Source organism: Balaenoptera borealis (genome assembly GCF_965194805.1).
Source record: "Balaenoptera borealis genome assembly, chromosome: 17".
Lineage (NCBI taxonomy): Eukaryota > Metazoa > Chordata > Mammalia > Artiodactyla > Balaenopteridae > Balaenoptera > Balaenoptera borealis.
Genome location: NC_138876.1, coordinates 83,568,721 through 83,590,350, shown reverse-complemented (window position 1 = coordinate 83,590,350; position 21,630 = coordinate 83,568,721). Strand labels below are relative to the sequence as shown.

At 41.7% G+C, this 21,630-nt stretch overlaps 1 protein-coding gene across 6 annotated transcripts in view; it reads left to right on the top strand.

Annotated features, from left to right (window-relative positions):
- SPIDR (scaffold protein involved in DNA repair) overlaps window positions 1–21,630 on the top strand; it is a 358,224-nt gene that overhangs the window by 144,557 nt on the left and 192,037 nt on the right. For all 6 annotated transcript variants that reach the window (XM_082364143.1, XM_082364146.1, XM_082364144.1 and 3 more), the window contains one exon: window positions 21,354–21,567. In XM_082364143.1, the coding sequence (XP_082220269.1) occupies window positions 21,354–21,567 (214 nt within the window). The remainder of the gene's footprint in view (window positions 1–21,353; window positions 21,568–21,630) is intronic.

The following is a 21,630-nucleotide window of genomic DNA, read 5'->3' as shown; positions in this document are numbered from 1 at the left end:
AAACAAAACAAAACAAAAAACCAGAGCCAAAAATTAATCCATTAATTTGAAAATATGAATGCGACCATCTCTAATAGATTTTTCTGTTAGAAGTCTCTGTATTTAGGAATTTGGGTTTTGTTTGTCTCTTAGATGAATTTATTTTTCAGATCTGTGAATCCTCCCCTTGATGTCTTGTAGTAAGTTGTGTCTTTTTCTTTACTTTTGATATAACTCATTATAAACATATATTAGGAAGAACATTTCACTCTTTGGTGTTTTGTTTCCTGTGTGGCCTGGCAGAAGAATTTTCTTCTTTCAACATAAGAAAAGTTTTTTCTCATTTCTGTATGTGTGTAGCAACTGAATAAATGAGAGAAAAACTTGCAAATATTAAGTAGAGGTAACTCCCTCTCTCCCCAATCCCAAGAACTAAAATTTAGTAAACAGCTGAAATTCAGTGATGGATTTGTTAAAATATCTCTGTAATTAAACTCTCCAATCCTCTTAATTTCCCTGTCAAAAATGAGTATAACTGTAGACCCTTGCCTTATGAACTGTGCTAATAATAAATCAAACTGCATGGGAAGGATGTGCAGCTCTAGGATGGCCCTGGGACTTGATAGACTGTGGAGACACAGAAGCACTGTCATTCTGAGGTTGGTTTCACTGCTGCCGGATCTGGAAGTTCAGAAGCAACCAAGAGCAGCAACTCCTCCTCCCCTTAGGGTGTGGATGTACCTTTGGGTTTGCACCGTACCACAGTCAGAATCCCATCTTATTCCGTTCAGACTCAAGAGCGTTATTGAGCTTTGGTTAATTTTGAATGACCAGGGGACTGTGTCGGGCTTGATTTTTCCTTCTGATGGGTTTGAGAAATCTAGGAGTTAGTAGTAATTTATGAACCACATCTTGGTTTTTGTCCTGAATATTAAGTGTAGTATATCTCACTGAGTCTACCTTTATGTCCCTCAGATATGAGAAATTATGGTTTACAAAATTAATCTGTAATTGTAATAATTTAGCCTGAGGCCTTTCTTCCCAAGTTTCTTATATTTGAGGAGTATTATTTAATTATTCCACAGTTGACAGGGACATGGAGCCCGCTTACTAACTTGAGATATTTGAGGGGATGTCTTCAACATATCTTTCTGCCTTTTTAAAAAAACTTTTCATTTGGAGATAATTGTAGATTCACATTAAACTAATGCCATTCTAAGAAATAACACAGTGGCTTCTTGTGCCCCTCACCTCGTTCCACCAAGGATGACGTTTTTCCTATCTCTAGTACGCTGGCACAACCAGGAATTGATCCAGATACAATTCACCAACCTTATTCAGGCTTTACCAGCTTATATGCACTCGTGTGTGTGTGTTTTGTTTATGTAATTTTATCACCTGGGTAGATTCATGTGCCTATTACCACAGTCAAGATACAAGACACTCATCATCAGGGTCCCTCGTGCTCCCTTTTAGCCACCTCTTCCCACCTAATGCCTTTCAACCACCAGTGTGTTCACCATTTCCATACTATTGTCATCGCAGAAATGTTCCATAAATGAAATAATATGGTATGTAACCTTTGGGGAATTGACTTTTTTCACTCAACACCATTCCCTTGTGATTTATCCAAGTTTGTATGTATATCAGCAGTTAGTTCCTCTTACTCTGTGATATGGATGTACCACACTTTGTGCACCTGTGGAGGGACATTTGGACCTTACAAATAAAGGTGCTGTGAACAAGATTTTGAGTGAGCATAGGTGTTTAATTTTCTGGTATAAATGATCAAGGGTGCAGTTACTGGGTGTTATAGTAAGTGCTTGTCTAGTTTTGTAAGACATTGCATATTAATATCAAATATTTCAGTGAGTATCTCTAACACATGTTTCTGGCTTTAAGAAAAAAATTTTTTTAACACCTTTAGTTTGTGGATTTCAACTCTTCTTTTCTTCCCTCATGGATAGCTTACTTTTCTGGGCTGTTTTATAACTCTTACTTATACCATTTAATAATCAGTTTTGTTTACCTTGTTAGTACCTTCTAGTACATTTCAGTATAAAAGACGTACATCTCAAGACATACATCTTGTTAGTACCTTCTAGTACATTTCAGTATAAAAGACATACATCTCAAGGTTCTTCAAACTTGAGTAAATTTTTATGTGTGCCTGTTTTCTTGGTTTTTGTTGTAGTTGTTTTTTGATACACTCAGGAGAGATTGAGCTTTGCTGTTGAAAGAACAGAGAGAAGCATGTGTACTGCACATGAAGGCCAATATAGATGGGTGTGTTGGATGAAACACAGTGAAGAGAAGGCAGAGGGTAGACCACTCAGGGCTTGGAGGCCACTATTGGATTTTATTCCAATGTGATGCCTTGCAAATATGCAATTTAAAATATGGCTGTGGAATAGAGAATTGTGATTATAGAAACAAGAGAAAAATATTTCCTAGATTTCTTTTCAGGAACCATTTTATTTCTCTTCTTCCTATTTGAGGGGAAACAGTTTTCCAACACTAGTTTGCCATTTACCTGGATGGCAATGGCCAGTTTCTATTAAGTGATATTCAGAGTATTTCTCATGTTTATCATCTCATTTAATCCTCACAGCAGACCTTCCAGTTAGGTTCTCTGATCCTATTTTAGAGACAGAGAGAATCTGGACAGGCAGGGTCCTGTGTTCTGGCTAGCAGGTGGCAGAGTCAGATTTATATCAAACAGTCTCCCTTGGTGGCCCGTGATCGTGGCCCATCTTGTTCTGGGTAGATTGCTGGGAAGGCAGATCCAGGCACTGAGGACATGAGCCCGTGTTGTGCCCGACTTCTGTAGATGTGAGTGTAATGATTCCTTTGTCTGACCTCTGTTTAGTAGCAGTGCAACAAATATTTTCACAATATGTTTGATATCTATGTTTTTAAGACTAATAATAGTTACAGATATTCTTGGATGAAAAAAAACAGTGAACTTCTTATACTGTTCAGGAAGAGTGTAAAGAAAAAAAAGAAGAAAGAAGAAGTGAAACAAAAAAAATGATGGGTTTGAGATAAATTATTTTTCACAAGATTTTTGTTCGTAGAAGTTCCCTCTAAACTTCAGAAAGAAGAAGGGGGTGGATAAGAAAGGAGGGAAATCAATGAAGTGCAGTAGCATTTACTGTCATCCAAAGCAGAATTCTCTCTGGATTTCCTTGTCCTTCACCTTGCTGCCATTGAACATGTTGGCAGTGCTCACTGAGTGCGTGTGTGTGAGCTCTGGCCTGTGAGGACAGATGTGCTTTAGGTTTCTGTGCACGTGTATGTGTTTCAAAAGCAATAAGTGTGTCACCTTGAATTTAGATTGGTGGTATCAGAGCAAAGCATGAACCTAGTTATTCACATTGGCATTAGCATTTAATAGCTTTTGGATTAAAAGGATTTTAATTTTTTTTTACCATTTTGCCACTGAGTCGTGGTCAGCTGAAACTTTGTAAAGTGTAGGCCACAAAATACTGTAAATACCTCTGTCCGTGCCTTTTGCCAGCATTGCTCACCAGCATCCTGATACAGCCACATGGGAAATCTTGCGTCTGCATGCACTGCTAACCAGCCCTTGGGTGTCCCATATAGTTGGCAAACAGCCCCTGTGGGCTCACCTAGATGAAATACTGAGTTTCCTTAAAATATCAGTAAATTCACACAAGGCTGCCTATCTGCCAGAGAATAATTATTTCCTTATTTTTCCCACCGTGATTTTTTCAAAATTACATTCACTACCTTATTGTTTTCCAGTGCCACAGTTTATTACACACTCCACTGCCAAAGCTTTTGTTGTTGTTTTGTGGGGTGTTTGCTTTTTATTTGTTGTTGTTTTCTCCTCCAGAGAACAATCTCTAAATTCAGGGGAGGGGAGAATTTGCTGTTTATAATTTCTCCTTGGCTTTCTGGATGCCAGACTTGAAAGTTTTTCAGAGATGATGCAAGTAGGTGAGACACTGGAGTTTAGACTGATGTAGATAATACAAGTCATGGCTCCCACTGAATGCACCTCCTGTCAGGCCCTGAGTGAGGAGTGCACACAGCTCTCACAGCAATCCTGCGGAACTGCACTATGCCTTCCAAATCCTAAAAGTATCCAAACATTTTACTTTCTAGTCCCTAGAGTCAGAGATTATTTGTTAAGTGAAGAAGGCTGATTTGGAGGCAGGAGACAGGGCCTCACTCTTTACATGTTAAGTTTTTCACTGCCTATTCTTGATAAACAAAAGGCTGTTTTTTGGGGGGGGGGGTGTTTAAGGTCACTTCAATTAGCTAATTAGAAAACACTGATTCTGCTTTAAGTTGTATTGTAGAAGGTAAGCAACCAAGCAGTTTCAGTGTCTTTTTCTGTGAAATTGTCATGTACGTCACTTGTGCAGAGGGACATTTTTTATGTGCCCATATTTCTGTGCTAATTTTAGTTATATGAAATAAATGTTATTCTCCCTCACTGCTAATTTTCTGGTGCTTAGAATCTGGTGGTGGAGATGGGATGGTGGCAAGAGAGAGGCACAGGCAAGGAACTGGACAGTTCGTCCTTCGTTTATTCCTTCCACAGGTGTTTATTGAGAGTCTGCTGTGTCCCAGACAATGTACACCATGCCACTACACTCACGGAACTTGCATTGTGTTGAGTGAGATAGATGGTAAGCCAAGGAAAAATACAGGTACAGGTTGGCACAGTGCAGGATCTGTGAGGCATTGTGGAGGGGCGCTCTGCTGGACAGGCCGTGGAGGAGAGCTTCACATTTACAGTGGATGCCTCCAGTCTCTGTCTAGTTTCCAGGGCAGAATATCAAAGAAATGTGGCTAAAGAGTTATGGAACAATGGTTTTGTTACTTATTAATTTTTGCAAGAAAAATTATAATTTAACTGAGATTTTGAATAGCCCATATTTTTCTTGTTTCTATCTTTTTTCAGTTTTATCGAGATACAATTTTTTTCAGTTTTATTGAGATATAATCACTGTAAGTGCAAGGTGTAAAGCATAATGATTTGATACGCATATATGTATCATCACAAGTTTAATCAATATCCATCATCTCATATACATACAAAAGAAAAGAGAAAGAAAAAATAGACTTTCTCCCTTGTGATGAGAACTCTCAGGATCTATTAACAACTTCCGTACCTACCACACAGCAGCCTTAACTTAGTCACCGTGCTGTACAGCACATCCCTAGTACTTATTTATCTTAGAACTGGAAGTTTGTGCCTTTTGACCACCTTCCTCCAATTGCCCCTTCCCCCAACCCTGCCTCTAGTGACCGCAAATCTGATCTCTTTTTCTATCAGTTTGGTTTGTTGGTTTTTTTGTTTTTGTATGTGTGTTTTTTTAGATTAAAGTGAGATCTCATATAAGTGAGATCATACTGTATCTGTCTTTCTCTGACTTAGCATGACTTCAGGGTCAATCCATATTGTTGGAAATGGCAGAACTTCCTTCTCTTTTATGCCTGAATAATAACATTCCAGTGTGTGTGTGTGTGTGTGTGTGTGTGTGTGTGTGTGTGATGTATACACACTAGGATATTTTATATATATGTAGTATATAAATATATATGTATATCTCTCTCACACTTTCTTTATCCATTCATCCATTGATAGACACTTTGGTTATTTCCATATCTTGGCTATTGTCAACAATGCTGCAATGAACATAGGGATGCAGCTATCTCTCTGACATCGTGTTTTCATTTCTTTCTGATGTGTTCCCAGAACTGGAATTGCTGGATCATATGGTAGTTCTAGTTTTAATTTTTTGAGGATCCTCCATTACTGTTTTCCACAGTGGCTGCACCAGTTTACATTCCCACCAACAGTGCACAAGGGTTCCTTTTTCTCCACATGCCAACCAGCATTTATCAATCTTCTTGATGATAGCCATTCTGACAGGTGTGGAGTGATAGCCCATTGTGGTTTTGATTTGCATTTCTGTAATGATTAATGATGTCAAGTATCTTTTCATGTACTTATTGACCTGAATAGCCCATATTTTAAATATTTTTCCACTTGAACAAAATCATTACAATTGAAAGGTTTTTTTTTAAAAGGTTATTATTGAAATTCAATAGGGAGCAGTCTATTTGGTATACATTTTATTCAAGCAGAGAAATATAAAGTACAATTTAAAGCTTTGGAAAATCTAGGATGCAACAGATTTTTTATTTGAAGAACCTTTACCACGTGAATATTTGCTTTTCTTAAATTATTATTATTTTGTGTTGAAATATATCACGAAGAAGATAATATAGAAAACATAGATATATACCTTAACAAGTACTGGTAAAGCAAGTATCCCTAGATTTTCTTCACATTATATAATAGTTTGGAAGTCTTAGTAAATACTATAAAATAAATTGTAGAAAACTGTTAACAAAGGTTATCATTGGAAAAGGTGTTGGGACAGGGTTTTAAAAAAATGTTCCTCTTATAAAAGAAGAAATTTGTTAAAATCAAATGTATTATTTTCACAATTAGAGAAGGGAGGAAAATGTGAAATGGTAGAGAGTTCCACCCTGACTTTTCCTCAAGAAGTAGTAAAATTTATACCTTTGTGTCAGGATGTGAAAAGTTCAATAACGAGGCTGATTTTTCCAGTGAGACAGTTTTCACAAGGCAGAGTGTTAGTTGGCTCTTGCCCTCGAGCATGGTTAGCTGTGAGCACTCAGAGGCTTGGTTTCCGTCTCCAAGGCCACAGCGGGTTCCCTAGGCATTGCTCCTGGGGCCCTTCTCTCCCTGCATGAACCTTACGTGGGCATTGCTGTGCCCCTGACACACAGGAAGCTTCTAACCTCCAGAGTAGTGGCACCCGTGGAGTGGGGCTCACTCGGACTTGTTGGGAATTCGAAGCCAGAAATCTGGCCCCTGCCTCTTTCTCACTGCTTTTCAGGGGCTCCTCTGAGGCCACGGAGCCCCCTGAAATGGGGTCATGCTCCAGACTCCCCACTTGAGTGGTCAAGAGAGGAAGCAGGAACAGCAGGGCCAGCATTTTCTGTACAGTGACAGTAGTGGAGCAAGAAGAGCCAAGAATTTTGTGGAGATATGTGTGTGTCTCCTTATTAATTACCTAATTTCTTAATTTCTTTGATGCAGTAGTATTTTCTCATAATTAAAGAGTGTCTTGGGTTAGGAAATGTTAGGCTGATTATTTCTACCAAAGCAAGTTAGTTGGTAAACTAAGATCCCTCAATTACTTGAAAAATAATTGTTAAAAAGACATGATTTAGTCTAAGTCTTCTAATGTTGAGTGTTTAAAGCTAGGACGTGAAGCATGTGGTTAGCTGTTCATTTAATTTGGCTGATTTTTGTCAATATTTTATGCCTTTTAAATCTTTAGTTTCTGTGGGGACATGGGATTTTTTTTTCTAACATTTTTATTGGAGTATAATTGCTTTACAATGGTGTGTTAGTTTCTGCTTTATAACAAAGTGAATCAGTTATACATATACATATATCCCCATATCTCTTCCCTCTTGCGTCTCCCTCCCTCCCACCCTCCCTATCCCACCCTTCTAGCTGGTCACAGAGCACCGAGCTGATCTCCCTGTGCTATGCGCCTGCTTCCTACTAGCTATCTGTTTTACATTTGGTAGTGTATGTAAGGGACATGGGATTTTTGACATAATATGACGAGTTTAAAAACAATGCATGTTTGTTTAGATTTATGAAATGAGAATGACATGAAGCGGGTTGTAGTTTTTTAGTTCAGAGTCTTAGAAAACTCATTTAAAATGTTTTCTTAAACTCCTTGATCTACCTTACTTAACCACCCTTTGCTTCAAGTGAAGGGACACTGCTTGTGACCTACTCAGTGTGGGTCAGCCCCAGGTTGCTGGAGAGGTTCCGTGCAGTTCCTTTTCTTTAACTTCCCCTTTCCTCTGGGTCAAGGGAGCTGCCTCTGGATTATCTCCAGCTCCCCTCTGACCAGTAAAACCAGAAAGCCAATTAGGGTCTACGCTTTATTTTCCCCCCCTTTTTTATATCCAGACCCACATTTCGGTACAGCAGTGGTATTTAATATTGTTTTCTGTAGTCATGGGCAGGAGGAATTCACATTAATACTCTTGAGTTATTTATGTCAGGAAACAAACTATGATACTAGTTTGCCCACTGTTAGAGATGTGATTTCATGTCCCAAATGACTATAATTTCCAGTGATCATTTTAAGTATAAGTTAACAGAAGAATAAAGAATTCATATGTGACTTTCATAATATCAAGTTATTTCATAATTATGTTAAAAATAATGATGGGACCTGAGGAACAGAGGAAGGGATACTAATACCAAACTCAACTCTCCAGCTAACGTATCTGTCACCCCTTGGCTGCTTCTGCCACATCCATTTTTCATTCTTATATGAGTTTTTCTGTCTAAAAATATATAAAATGAGGTTTGGTGATACAGCAGAATTAAATGATGCTTTCAGGTTCCCTCTAAATTTATTTAATCTGTGCTTTCTCCATTTCTTTCTACATGAAAAGAAAAATAGTAATTCTACAGATTGTTTTCTGATAGAGCTGAGCTTTAAAAGAATCTTCATTTCTGTTTTCTGTTGTAAATGATCCAAAAATAAGACTGCACTGTTAGCCCATTCTAAATGAATTATATAGTGGGTAAAACACGGTTCCCGTTGAATTCCGCATGTGGTTCAAAGAATAAAAATTCATTCATAGACTTAAATTGGGACCTCATTAATGACGGAAATTATCTATATGTTCAAAATTCTGGTTTTGACCTTTAGAAAAGTGTTGATATTGGCAAGGCAGGCTTTGCTTTGGCTCGCTCAAGCAGTTGTCATTTTTATCCTCCAGCCTAGTTCAGTATCGCACTGGCCTTTGTCCATGCTGTGAAATCTTGTGTGTGTCATCTTAACCTTTCACCAGTCTAGTTTTCCACACTCCTTCAGCTCATTTTTACTTTCAAAGGGGTTATAATTTCCACTTGGGACGCTGGTGCCTGAAGGAGCCTGCTTGCAAGTGCAAGCCCAGACTTGACTTTGGTTGTCTGTGAGGGAAGATGGTGGGGGAGAGTGTGGGCAGACCGGGCGGCCGCTCCAGCGAGCCAGGAGGCGCGAGTCTTGCTGCAGGAAGGTGGTCTAAGAGTGGGTGGCTGCTTATCTTCCTGAAGAGGCTCTGTGCTAAAGTTTTTTGTTACAAAAGAGAAAACTTTCCAGCCTGCAAACAGAATAAATAAATCCTTGGATTATTAAAATGCCTTATGAAGTATTGGAAACTGCATTTGTATTGTGATAGTGATTTAAAAGAGGCGTCACCTTCAGCACACCCCTTCCATCCAGCGTGGCGCTGCTCCATTTCCACCAGTGTGCAGAAGCGCTCGTTCCTAATCGCTGTCTTCACGCAGCCGGCACACAGCTGGCTGCCCTTTCTTCAAGGACAGTCTCCCTCGTGCTTTGCCTCCTCCCATGTTCATTTTCCTTCTTGGTTCTCTGTTGACTCCTACTTTGTGCTTAGCGTCAACAGGTGTTCCTCAGACTTCTGTCTTGGCCCTCTTCTCGTCCTGTGTCCCCTTCCTGGGTAATCTGGGGTCTCCATGCCACCTCCCCCACGACTGCTAGGCGGTCTGGTAAGTCTGTCTTGTGGCCTTTCCTGGCCCAGCCTCAGCACCGCCTGCACCTAAGCGTCCTGCAGACCCAGCGGACTCCGCGTGCCCCAGCACCTGCCTGCCCTGGCCCATGAACGGCACCGTCTTCTATTGGGCTTTCTTGTACATTTTTTCAATCCGTCCAGTCCCTAGATGCTAGTGATTCTACCTTAGAACTGTCTCTCAAGTCAGTCTCTCCACTGATCCCATCAACCACTAGTTCAGGCCCCTGTTCCCTTGGGCCTGGATTACCGTGTCAGTCTCCATCTGGTCTCCCTGCCTCTGCCCTTTCCTCATTTTCAGACTATCGGGGTCATCACCCTAAGAGGCAAATCTGATATCACTTGTCTGCTTTAAAAAATTTCCATTGACTGCCTCTTGTGTCAGAGTAAATATCCATCACCGTTAAAGTCCCTGGTGAGCATTCTTGGTCAGGGTCCCAGCCTACCTGACTGGTTATCTCTCACAACCCGACCCCTTGCTGTGCCACCTTGCACCCGTCACAGCACTACATACCTCCTTCCTGTATCACCTGTGTCTTTCATGACATATACTTGACCACTAGGCCTAGTATACTTTTCTTTGTTTGTAGTTATACTTCTGGTATCCTATTGTAATTATATAAAGTATAGGTAAATCCTAAGTCTGCAAAGTGCTATAAGGAAGTGTAGGGCTGACCTAGCAGCCTGAGCCATGCCTGGTGACTCAGGATGTGTTTATGAAGTAAATAAATGGTGTCAGTGGTAAATTTTAAAATTCCACGTGACACCAGAGTGCAGAAATGGTCCCAGCTCTGCTGGAAGTGAAGGCCCATGCGGGTCACTTGATCTGTGCCTGTTTCTTTACTGAGAAAATTTGACTTTGTCAACCCTTAGGTGATTTCTACTTTGGGATTCTGTGTTGCTCTTTTACCTGGCCCTGTCCAGTGTTCCCGTGTAAAGTCATTCTCAGAGTGCTTCCCCCTCAGGGTCCCTGAGTGTTTCACTTGTGATTGCACTCTCTGGTCTCTCCCTGCGCGCCCTTTGAGAGATGATAACTTTTATGATATCATCTCATTTTAATCCTTAAATTAATCTCTCTTCTTTTCCCTCTCCTCCCTGTTAGTGTTTGTTACAGTGTCCTTGGAAGGAGATAACACCCAAGACCAGAATACCTGCTTTTCTTTAGTAGTTGTGCATTCACTGTACTCCTACTGGGATGTGCACTGCTCTGCCTAATTGTAGATTTTGCCTATTTTGACCTAATTTAAATGGACTTAACTGATGAATTAGAAGTTCTTCACTAGAATACCCTTTATTAATAGTTCTTAGAGAGTGAGAGGGGGTTGAGGGTTGATAGTGGAGGAAGTATCAAGAATAACATGGCAGGACTCCCCTGGTGGTGCAGTGGTTAAGAATCCGCCTGCCAAGGCAGGGGTCACGGGTTCAAGCCCTGGTCCAGGAAGATCCCACATGCCACGAAGCAACTAAGCCCGTGCGCCACAACTACTGAGCCTGCGCTCTAGAGCCCGTGCGCCACAACTACTGAGCCCGCGTGCCAAAGCTGCTGAAGCCTGCGCGCCTAGAGCCCGTGCTCCACACCAAGAGAAGCCACCACAATGAGAAGCCCGCGCATCGCCAACGAAGAGTAGCCCCTGTTCACCTCAACTAGAGAAAGCCAGCGCGCAGCAACTAAGACTCAACACAGCCAAAATATAAATAAATAAATAGATAGATAGACCCAACACAGCCAAAATATAAATAGATAGATAGATAGATAAATAAATAAGAATAACATGGCAGTAGGGACACCCTGGATTCTATCAGCACATCAGTAAGTGTATCTTCAGTTCTTTTTGCTACAAGATTTACACTGTGTTGGCCTGGCGGTGGGTATGCTCTTCTCTACAGATGCACATGCAATTCTGCCCTTCTTCAGGATTGCTTAGAGGAGGGTGGGTATGAGTTCTAAATTCTAGAGGACTCTACTAACAATCCGCAATTAGTAATTTGTTATTTTGTAATTGGGTTCCTAAAATTTTTCTCATCACATTTATTTACTTTTCAGCTGATGTTAAATTTATAAAAATAGGGATATTTAACAGCCATATGACCATTTTAAGGTACTTTTGGGTTTTTTTTTGGCTGCGTTGGGTCCTCGTCGCTGCGTGTGGGCTTTCTTTAGTTGCGGCGAGCGGGGGCCACTCTTCATTGTGGTGCACATGCTTCTCATTGCGGTGGCTTCTTTTGTTGCAGAGCACGGGCTCTAGGCGCGGAGGCGTCAGTAGTTGCGGCACGTGTGCTCAGTAGTTGCAGTATGCAGGTTCTAGGGAACGTGGGCTTCAGTAGTTGTGGTTCACAAGCTCTAGAGCGCAGGTTCAGTAGTTGTGGCACACGGGCTTAGTTGCTCCGTGGCATGTGGGATCTTCCCGGACCAGGGATTGAACTCGTGTCCCCTGCCTTGGCAGGCAGATTCTTAACCACTGCGCCACCAGGGAAGTCCCATATGACCTTTTAAAAGTTGTTTTCAGTGTGATTTTTGGACACCATTTTAATCCTGTTTTCTGAGCCAAAAATATTACCTGCAGTACTATGAAATAAGTACTGGAAGTCTTTTTTTAAATATGGAAGTTTTTTAATAAAGAAGACCTTTCTTAGTCTGTACTCAGAGTGGAAGGGGTCAGTTTGCACACTAGGTGGTCCCATACACACCACACCTTGGAAAAAAAATTTATTTTCTTTCTCTGAATAGCACGGGGAACTTTATTTATTTATTTATTTATTTGCATCTTTATTGGGGTATAATTGCTTTACAATGGTGTGTTGGTTTCTGCTGTATAGCAAAGTGAATCAGCTATACATATACATATATCCCCACATCCCCTCCCTCTTGCGTCTCCCTCCCACCCTCCCTATCCCACCCCTCTAGGTGGTCACAAAACACCGAGCTGATCTCCCTGTGCTATGCGGCTGCTTCCCACTAGTTAGCTATTTTACATTTACACCTTGGGAAATTTAACGTGTTATAAGCCCCTGTCTCAGCTTGGGCAGCCATAACAAAGTACCACAGACTGCGCGGCTTAAACAGCAGACATTATTGGTTACAGGTCTAGAGGCTGGATTTCTGAGATCAGGGTACCTGTATGATCTAGTTCTGGTGAGGGCTCTCTTTCTGGCTTGTCGGCAGCTGCCATCTGGCTGTGCGCTCATGCATAGAGAGAGAGAGAGGAAGAGAGAGAAATCCAGCTCTTTGGTTTCTCTTCTCATAGGGACACTAATTCTGTGGAATCAGTGCCCCTGTCCTTATGACCTCATTTAACTTTAGTTTCTTCCTTAGAGGCCCCATCTCTAACTATAGGTACACTGGGGGGTTGGGGGGGGCTTCAGCATACGAATTTTGAGGGCCGAAAACATTCAGTCTATAACATTCTGCCCTTGGCCTTCCATAATTCATGTCCTCTCACATTCAAAATACATTCATTCTACCCCAACAGCCCCCAAAGTCTTACTCATTCCAGCATCAACTGTACAGTCCAAAGTTTCATCTAAATATCATCTAAATCAGATATGGGTGAGGTCTGATTCGTCCTGAGGCAAAATTCCTCAACAACTGTGAGCCTGTGAAAGCAGACAAGTTATGTGCTTCCAAATACAATGCTGGGTCAGGTACAGGGTAGACAATCCCGTTCCAAAAAGAAGAAACAGGAAGGAAGAAAGGGGTGATATGTCCCAAGCAAGTCCAAAAACTACCAAGGGAAGTTCTAGTAGATTTTAAGGCTCAAAGACAATGCTCTTTGGTTCCGTGCTCTGGCCTCCAGGTCCACTGGAGGGCAGTGTCGCCCCAGCTGTCTTGGGCCTCACCCAAGGCTCTCTGCAGAGGCACCACCCCGAGGTAGGGAGGGGCGGCCTCGCCCGCCCAAACCCTAGAGGCAGCCCTACCCTTTGAAACCCAGGAGAACTATCAGCCCTGCCCCGGGCCTGTGGCAAGAGTGCCAGCCCTTATGATCTCTGGATTGCCTTTAGGGTCATCCTTCCCTTGTCTGAAGGACTATGCACATTAGCAGAATGGTTGGTTCTTTTGCCCTGTGGGAAGTCTAACAGCCTTCCTTCACTTCCTCTGGTCTGTGTCTCCTTCAGTTCGGACTGGCAGTGCTTCTGCTCCTATAATCACATAATCTCTTTATTGAGTGGTAGTTTAGCTACACCTTTGGCATCCTCTTCCAAACATGCTTTTTCATTTTTTTGCAATATGAACAGGCTGAGAATTTTACAAATCTTCCTTTTTGCAGAACAATTCCTTCTTCAGTCCATCTGTTTTCTCTTGCATTTTATTGTAAGAAGTCAGGAGGACTCAGGCCGTACCTTTAACATTTGCTTAGAAATCTCTTATAACTATCTAATCTCACGACTCACATGTTTCATCATCCATACAACACTAAAAAAATTCAGCCAAGCTCTATGCCATTTTATAATAAAAATTGCTGTCTTAGTTTGGGCTGCTGTAGTAAAAATACCATAGACTGGGTGACTTAAACAGCAGACATTTATTTCTAATAGTTCTGGAGGCTGGGAAGTCCAAATCCAAGGTACCAGTTGATTTGGTTCCTGGTGAGAGCCTCTTCCTAATTTGTAGACGGCTGCCTTCTGCTGTGTCCTCACATGCTAACAGAGAGATCCTCTCTCTTGTGTCTCTTCTTATAAGGGCACTAACCCCATTCATGAGGGCACCACCTTCTTGGCCTAATTATCTCCAAACGGCCCCACCTCCAAACACAGTCAAATTAGGGATTAGGGTCTCAATATATAGATTTGGGGGAGGACATAAACATTCAGTCCATAGCAATCACCTTTCCTCCAGTATCCAATAACTTGTTCCTCATTTCCGTTTGATACCTCACCAGAATCACCTTTAACATCCATATTTCTAGCAAGCACCCCCAGACTCCTCCAGCATCTGCCCATTACCCAGTTACAAAGCTGCTTCCACATTTTCACGTATTTATTATGGCAGCGTCCCACATCATGGTACCAAAATCTGTCTTATTCGGCTTGGGCTGCCATAACAAATGACCATAGATGTGGGGCTTAAACAACAGACATTTATTTTCTCACAGTTCTAGAGGCTGGAAGTTCAAGATTGAGGTGCCGCCGTGGTCAGTTTCTAGTGAGAACCCTCTTCCTGGCTTTTAGGCAGCAGCCATCTGGATGTGTGCTCACATGGCCTTTCCTCTGTGCTCAGCAGAGAGATGTAGGGATCTCTTGGTGTCTCTTCTTCTAAGGATACTCGCTAATCCTGTCAGGTCAGGGCCCCACCCTGGTGACCTCATTCAGCCTTAATTACTTTCTTGGAGGCTCCATCTCCAAATACAGCCACACTGTGGGGTTAGGGGTTCAACATATGGATTTAGGGGGGACACAAACATTCGGTCCAGAGTACTCCCTCTTCTCTGGTTTTGTATGAACTTTGCTTAGGGATCTATTGCCTTCCTGGAGCCTTTGTATGCTTTTTCCTTACTTGGATTTCTTAAAAAATGGGACCTTCTATTGCCCATTCACCCTCTACGGAACAATACAGGCTACCCCTGCAGAACAAGTCATGGTGGCAGGCCTGGTGATAGCACTGTGACACGGTGATCCCAGGTGGCTGGCGTGCCCTGCTAAGTGCTGCTTGTTCTCATTGCTGGGGACTGTGATGAACGTTACAGTCTCCTGGTTAGTGTTGTCTCGTCTTTTTTTTTTTTTAAGAGTTGGGTTTCGGATTTCTGTTTCATGCTTAGAATTATTGTGGCTTTTGGCAGAGAATATTTTAAACTGGGTGAAAAGGCCAAAAAAAAAAAATGTAGAATCAAGAAGTGAAAGCACAATTGTTTACAGTTCAGTAAGCAGTTGTGGTTAAGAAATGTGTCTGTTCATCATTGCCAGATGACTTAAAATTTTATGGGGGAGCATAAATTTTAAACAAAGAGTGCTTTTACAGGGTAAAGATGTAAATTTCTTCAGAATTTAGTTTTTAGGTATTATAATCTAGACCTCCTGCTTAGAGCTTTATGAATTTTATTGTGAAATTATCTGTGAAATGAATCTCATGGCAGCTTACAACATTTACTCAGAAACTAAAATTTTGATGTACCAAGCATTAATAATAATATAATAATGCAGTTAATTAGAGAGTCACTAATTGAATACTCACAGGCACATAATATTGCTGGGTGTTTGGGATCATTGGTAAAATTAAGCATAGTTGTAACCTTTCAAAAGAAAAGATAGTATAATTGTGTACAAATAAGTACAATTCAACTTTCAGTGCATAGTAATGAAAAAAAACCAGTGGTACAATACAGTGAATAGAAAAAACATCATTTGGATTTGATTTTGGACTGTATTGTTTATTTTTCTTTTTGGAGCATCACTTGAATTACAGTTTATTTTGCATCCTTTGGGTAAATACCAAAACCAGTTGAGGTGAGGGAGGTAGGTCAAAACCATCTTGGTTGGCAGTGAAATCAAGAACAGAAAAATAGTCCCCCAAATTCTTTACATCAGTTTGTATTATTCGAGTTCATTCAGCTCATATATATTTTGTTGGTATTTATCCAAGTACAGCACAGAGTTCATGATTTAATAGACCAAATTATTCATTTTATGTGTTAAAATCTTGGTACAGTCGTACAGTGATGACATAAAGGAGAGTGATAAACCCTGCTGAATGGAAAAGGGGAATTGTGGTTAGAGAATTCACCTGGGAGACGGTGATGAAATGCTTTCTTAAAGTATGGGTATAGAAACAATTTAAAGATACTTGAGTAGAGCTGTGGAATTTGAGGGTAGAGCGGTGAGAAGTAACTGGTAACAAAGGTGTTTCTAAACAGTGGACAGTTGTCTGGATTACTCAGTGGTTGGCGCCTGAAGGATTCAAGAACAGAGGTGGCTGTCGTTAAATTTACATGTACACAGGGCCACTCTGGAGGGCCTTGGGTTAGGGCAGAGTAGTCAGGTACCAGACTGCAGTTAGGGCCAGGCTGTTGTAATAACTAAGAGGTATCTCAGCCTTAATAAATCCAACACTGATATCATGACACCACTGTTATCCCCTGTCCCTCGCCACACACACACACACACACACACACACACACACACACACACACACACCCACACACACACACACACACACACACACACCCCTGCTCCTCTGTCTGCACAGGAAGCAGGTGAACTTTAAACTCCCCTGATCTCCATCCCTGACCCTTGCTATGCAATCTGTGTGTGTGTGTGTGTGTGTGTGTGTGTGTGTACATGATGGGTGAGGACTGAGGAAAAAAGTAATGGTGGGCACCTGTTGATGATTTGGCCTGAAGAAGAGAAAAAGTACCAGTTTCAGAGAATAGTAGGGCATATATTTTAAAGCAAGACACTTTATGGATTAGCCTGTTAGAATATCTATGAAGATAAAGAGAGGAATAATACAGGGAAGATCCCAAATTACTCTGTGGTCATCGTTTGCATAATTAAGTGGAACAACTTAAAGTTAGTGCAACAATTATATTATGAAAAGTATTTCATGATAAAAAATTACAGATGTTTCTGTCTCTATAGGAGGATGATTTCAGTATTTCTCGCCCCGTACTAACTTGCTTCACCTGGTACTTTCTTTTATAGTTTTTGTTAATTTCTTGTATAGTATTTTTTGTATAAGTATTCGTGAATGCTTTCCTCACAATATATATTAATTCATCAACATAACCCACTGAGGAGGATTGGAATTAACATGCGTATAAATGGACCCTAGCCACCTGTATATTTCAAATAAGTCATTTAAGCCAGGAATCAAAAGTATATTTTGTTCTTATATTACTTGCTCGATTCTTTTGTGGCCTCTTGCTCATTTAAAATCAAAGACTTATTTTTTAGAGCAGTTTGCTGATAAAATAAATCACCCACTCATTCATGCATTCATTCATCAAATGTTAGCCTTTAAGTTCACTATTTGCCATTTTGACTACAGAGTGTTTCATCTGCTCGGCATATGTATGGATAGAAATTACTAGATCCTGTGGTGTATTTCCTCTGTGAATCGTCTGTTCCTGTGTCTTAACCACTTTGGTGCTGTGTTGATATCTGTGCTTTCCATTTGGTCTTCGGGGCACTTCTTCCTCAGCGTTTGGTTTCTGTCAAATTATACTCTTCCTTTTCAGTGTTGAAATCCTGACTGTGCCCAACCAGCGATAAGCCTCACTTGAGTCCATTTCTCAACCTGGTGTGCTTTTTCTTTTCTTTTTTTTTTTTTTTAACATTTAAACAAGTCCGATGTTTTAGCATAATAAAATAGAGAAAAAAAGCATCCTCAGTTTCCTGTCTTTAATTGCCATTTACCCTCGAGACACTGCAAGTATAGGACTTGTGAGAATACTCAGTTGTGAGCATAAAATCTGCCAGTAATCCTCTCTAACCTTAAGAAAGTCATATGAGCAACTAACTTGTTCAGTTTTCTTATTTGTCAAAAAAGGAGATTAATATCTTCCTTACCTGTTTCATATGGTTATTGTGGATCAAGTACCATAATAGATTTGAAAATGCCTTGAAAAGTTGATATTGTGACAGTGACTGATGACAGTGGCAGCCATTATTTTGTATGGGTGACAGACCAGGCCCTGCACTGTAGGCTTTCTGTGCTCTCTCTCTCTCAGTGTTTGCAGTGTTCTTGACTATAGCTGATACTATCTCCGTTTAAAAAGGAGGATACTTGTAAGTGTAGATAAGGTATTTGAGGATTTCAGAGGGAAGGAATAGTTGCCTCTGGCTGAGATTCAGGAGACACTTCCCTTGACAACATGAAACTTTGACTGAGTCTCACAGCATTTATGGAAAATGTTGCCCCACTGTCACAGAATGGCCTTTTATGTTTCATCCATCTAACTGCAAAACAGTCTTCTTCGTTTGTAAAACCAGTGTCTCTTGTGCTCAGATTGAAAGCTTGCACTGAGTGCATAACTTGTCTTGGGTTGTCCCAGGCTCTTTCTCCCTCAGAGGAAGAGGAGGAGATGACGCTGCTTACTTTCTGCAGGGAAGGCAGACCACTGGCTTCTCCTCAGGCCTGTGTGGGAGCACGTCCTGTGGGAGGGCCTTCACGGTGCTTGGTGGAGAAGTGCTGTTCGCAGCCCTGTTTGCATCCAAGGTAGCACTCCCAGACCTGTTTGGTCACCAAGCATGCTGTGTTGATGGTCAAATCAGGGTTCATAGTTACTAGGTATTGTCAGGCGTTCTCATAAAAATCTTCAAAGAAGCTGCAGTCAGTAGCAGTGTGACTCAACATAGATATATAGGTATTTCTGCTGCAATACTATTTATGTGTTTCTGTAGTGTCTTGCCTTTTGTAAGATCTGTCAGCGTCTGTGTGGACTGTAGGGTTGGGGGCAGACCACTGAAAACCTACATCGCTTGGTCATCAGCCGCACATGACAGTGATCGGTTACCCGAAGGGAGAACGGTGCTGCCCGGGCACCGCTGGCCGCTTGAACTCCGGCAGGACAGTGGGGTGCTGGAGAGCGCGGGCCATGGGGCTCTGGACGGCGGCTGCTTGAACTCCGGCAGGGCAGTGGGTGCTGGAGAGCACGGGCCATGGGGCTCTGGACGGCGGCTGCTTGAACTCCGGCAGGGCAGTGGGTGCTGGAGAGCGCGGGCCATGGGGCTCTGGACGGCGGCTGCTTGAACTCCGGCAGGGCAGTGGGTGCTGGAGAGCACGGGCCATGGGGCTCTGGACGGCGGCTGCTGCCGCTGGCAGAGGGTAGTGTTGGGGGTAACCCCTGAGTGCAGGTGAAAGTGTTAAAAATTCCTAAAATATGTCCAGAAATTTGCCTGTGGCTAGTGCAGTCCCTAACACTAGGGCTTTTCCCTTCGCTGCCAGTGAACTTAACTCCGCCCACTGCATTGCTGCCCTGCCCAGGAAAAACGGTGTGTTCACTGCAGTGACCCCCACATATCCTGACTTCTTTTCCTGTTCACCAGCTGAGGGTGAGCTACTTTTTATTAAAAAGTCACCTGTCGTGGCACAGCAGACTCAGTCTTCGCTTCCTAGGCAGTGCCGTTCTTTAAAGTGTGTTTTTACTCCCCGTAGTGACCAGCGCAGCTTAGCACAGCTTAGGATGTGCTTGGTCACATCCTTCCCCCTTCTGTTTCCTTCTTACCTTAAGAAACAGTCTCACGATAGACACATACTTAGAAATCATAGTTCCAGATAGTGCTCTGGGGAGATGCCATGACCTTGCTTCATACATGAACACTTGCTGGTGGCACTCAGAGAGAGGAGGGCATGGAAAACTTGGGGTCCAGGGGAAAATGAGTAGAGAAAAGTGAAAGGGAGAAAGAAATGGAAACGAAATTAAACTATATAACTAAGGCGCTGGTACTGTTTAAATGTTAATTTTTATACTCACTGTTAACCAGTTAGCTAAAGTGGTAATGAAAGTCATATTGGTGTCTGTTATTAGCAAGGCACTGTGCCTGACACTTAGGTTTTATCTCATTTAATTCATTTATTTTTTTAACTAAAAAGCAGAGAGTAATGAAAAAAAAGGGTATTTACTACCTAGAATTAATAACACATATTAATCTTTTGTCATTTTTGCTTCACATATTTTTATAACAAACAATACGGCAGATAAGTCTGAAATCCCCTGGGTTCCCTTGCTGTGTCACGCTCCTCTTTCTCGCGTGATTCAACAGTTACAGCGAGTTTTCTGTGTGTCCTGCTAGTCCATATTTATGTACTTGTATGACGTATGTATCTGTAACAATATTTTATTGGTCTTTGTGTTTAAGAAAAATAACATTATGGGTGTTAGGCTGTACATATCTGTTTACCCCTCTTGTATTTGAGTTCTCTCCAAGCTGATAGATACAGATCGGGTCCATTCACATAAGCTTCTGTAGAGTGTCTCTTCCATGAACCCACCACAGTTTACCCATTGGCTATGGACTGATGCTGGGTTGCCTCCTCTTACAAACAACACTGAAATGTGCAGCCTTGTCTAGATCTCCTGATGCATGTGACAGAGTTCCTGGGTACATAGCTGGGATTTCCAGGTTATAGGCTATGCACACTCTCAACTTTATCTTATTTAATTCTTAAAAATGTTAATCGAGGCAGGTGGCTTGATCCCCAGTTTACACATGAGAAAGATGAGGTGTTGAAATGCTGTGTAACTTGGCCAACTTAATTAATAAGAGAGCCAGTGATTGAATCCAGATCGAATTCCACCCATTTAAATCTAGAGCCCTAACTCCCATCAGTCCACAGAAATCCTCAACTTGGAACGTCCACGATCGTGAGAATACTTGCAGCCGGCCAGTCATGCTGCGTCGTCTCAAAGTAGACAATCAAAGCAGGGCATGAGGTGGAGAGGACCCGGTCATACTCCTTTTGTTGTGATGTTTGAAAGGGTTCAGGTTTTGGAGTGAAAACGTGCCTTGTGAAGTGATGGATCTGAGTTTTCCGTATGTGCAAGACTGTTTCTTTATGATAGAAAACTGTTTCTTATGTTGCTTAAAATGTATATATTAAATGCAACATGCAGGTTATATTGATTAAAAAAAAAAAGATGTTACCGTGAGCATGTTAGAGTCTGTATTTTACTTTGCAAAGTATCAATATATAGACCATTTTCTCCAGGTGAAGAAAGCTATCTGAAAGTGATTCTCTTTTTCATGATAATTTTATTCACACTTGGACCATATGTCTTTTAGGCTTCATTTTTGCTTTTGTTCTTTTCTTCACCTTCTAGGTATAAAATCTGGTATATTAACTGTGAAAATTCTAGAGCTTCATGAGGAATGCACCATCCAAGTTGCAATGTGTGAGCAGTTATCGGGGCTGCAGGCTGACAGCTCTTCTCAGGGTGGGGCCCCTGGGACTGGCCTGAAGGTTCTCTTCGCCAAGGAGACTGCACGCTGCCTCAGGGGACTTCCACAAGACATCATCCGTATCTACCCTCCCTGGTGAGTGCAGAGAACCGATCCCCACAGTCACCAACTGTGAGTTTGTCTCAGAAGACATTTTTA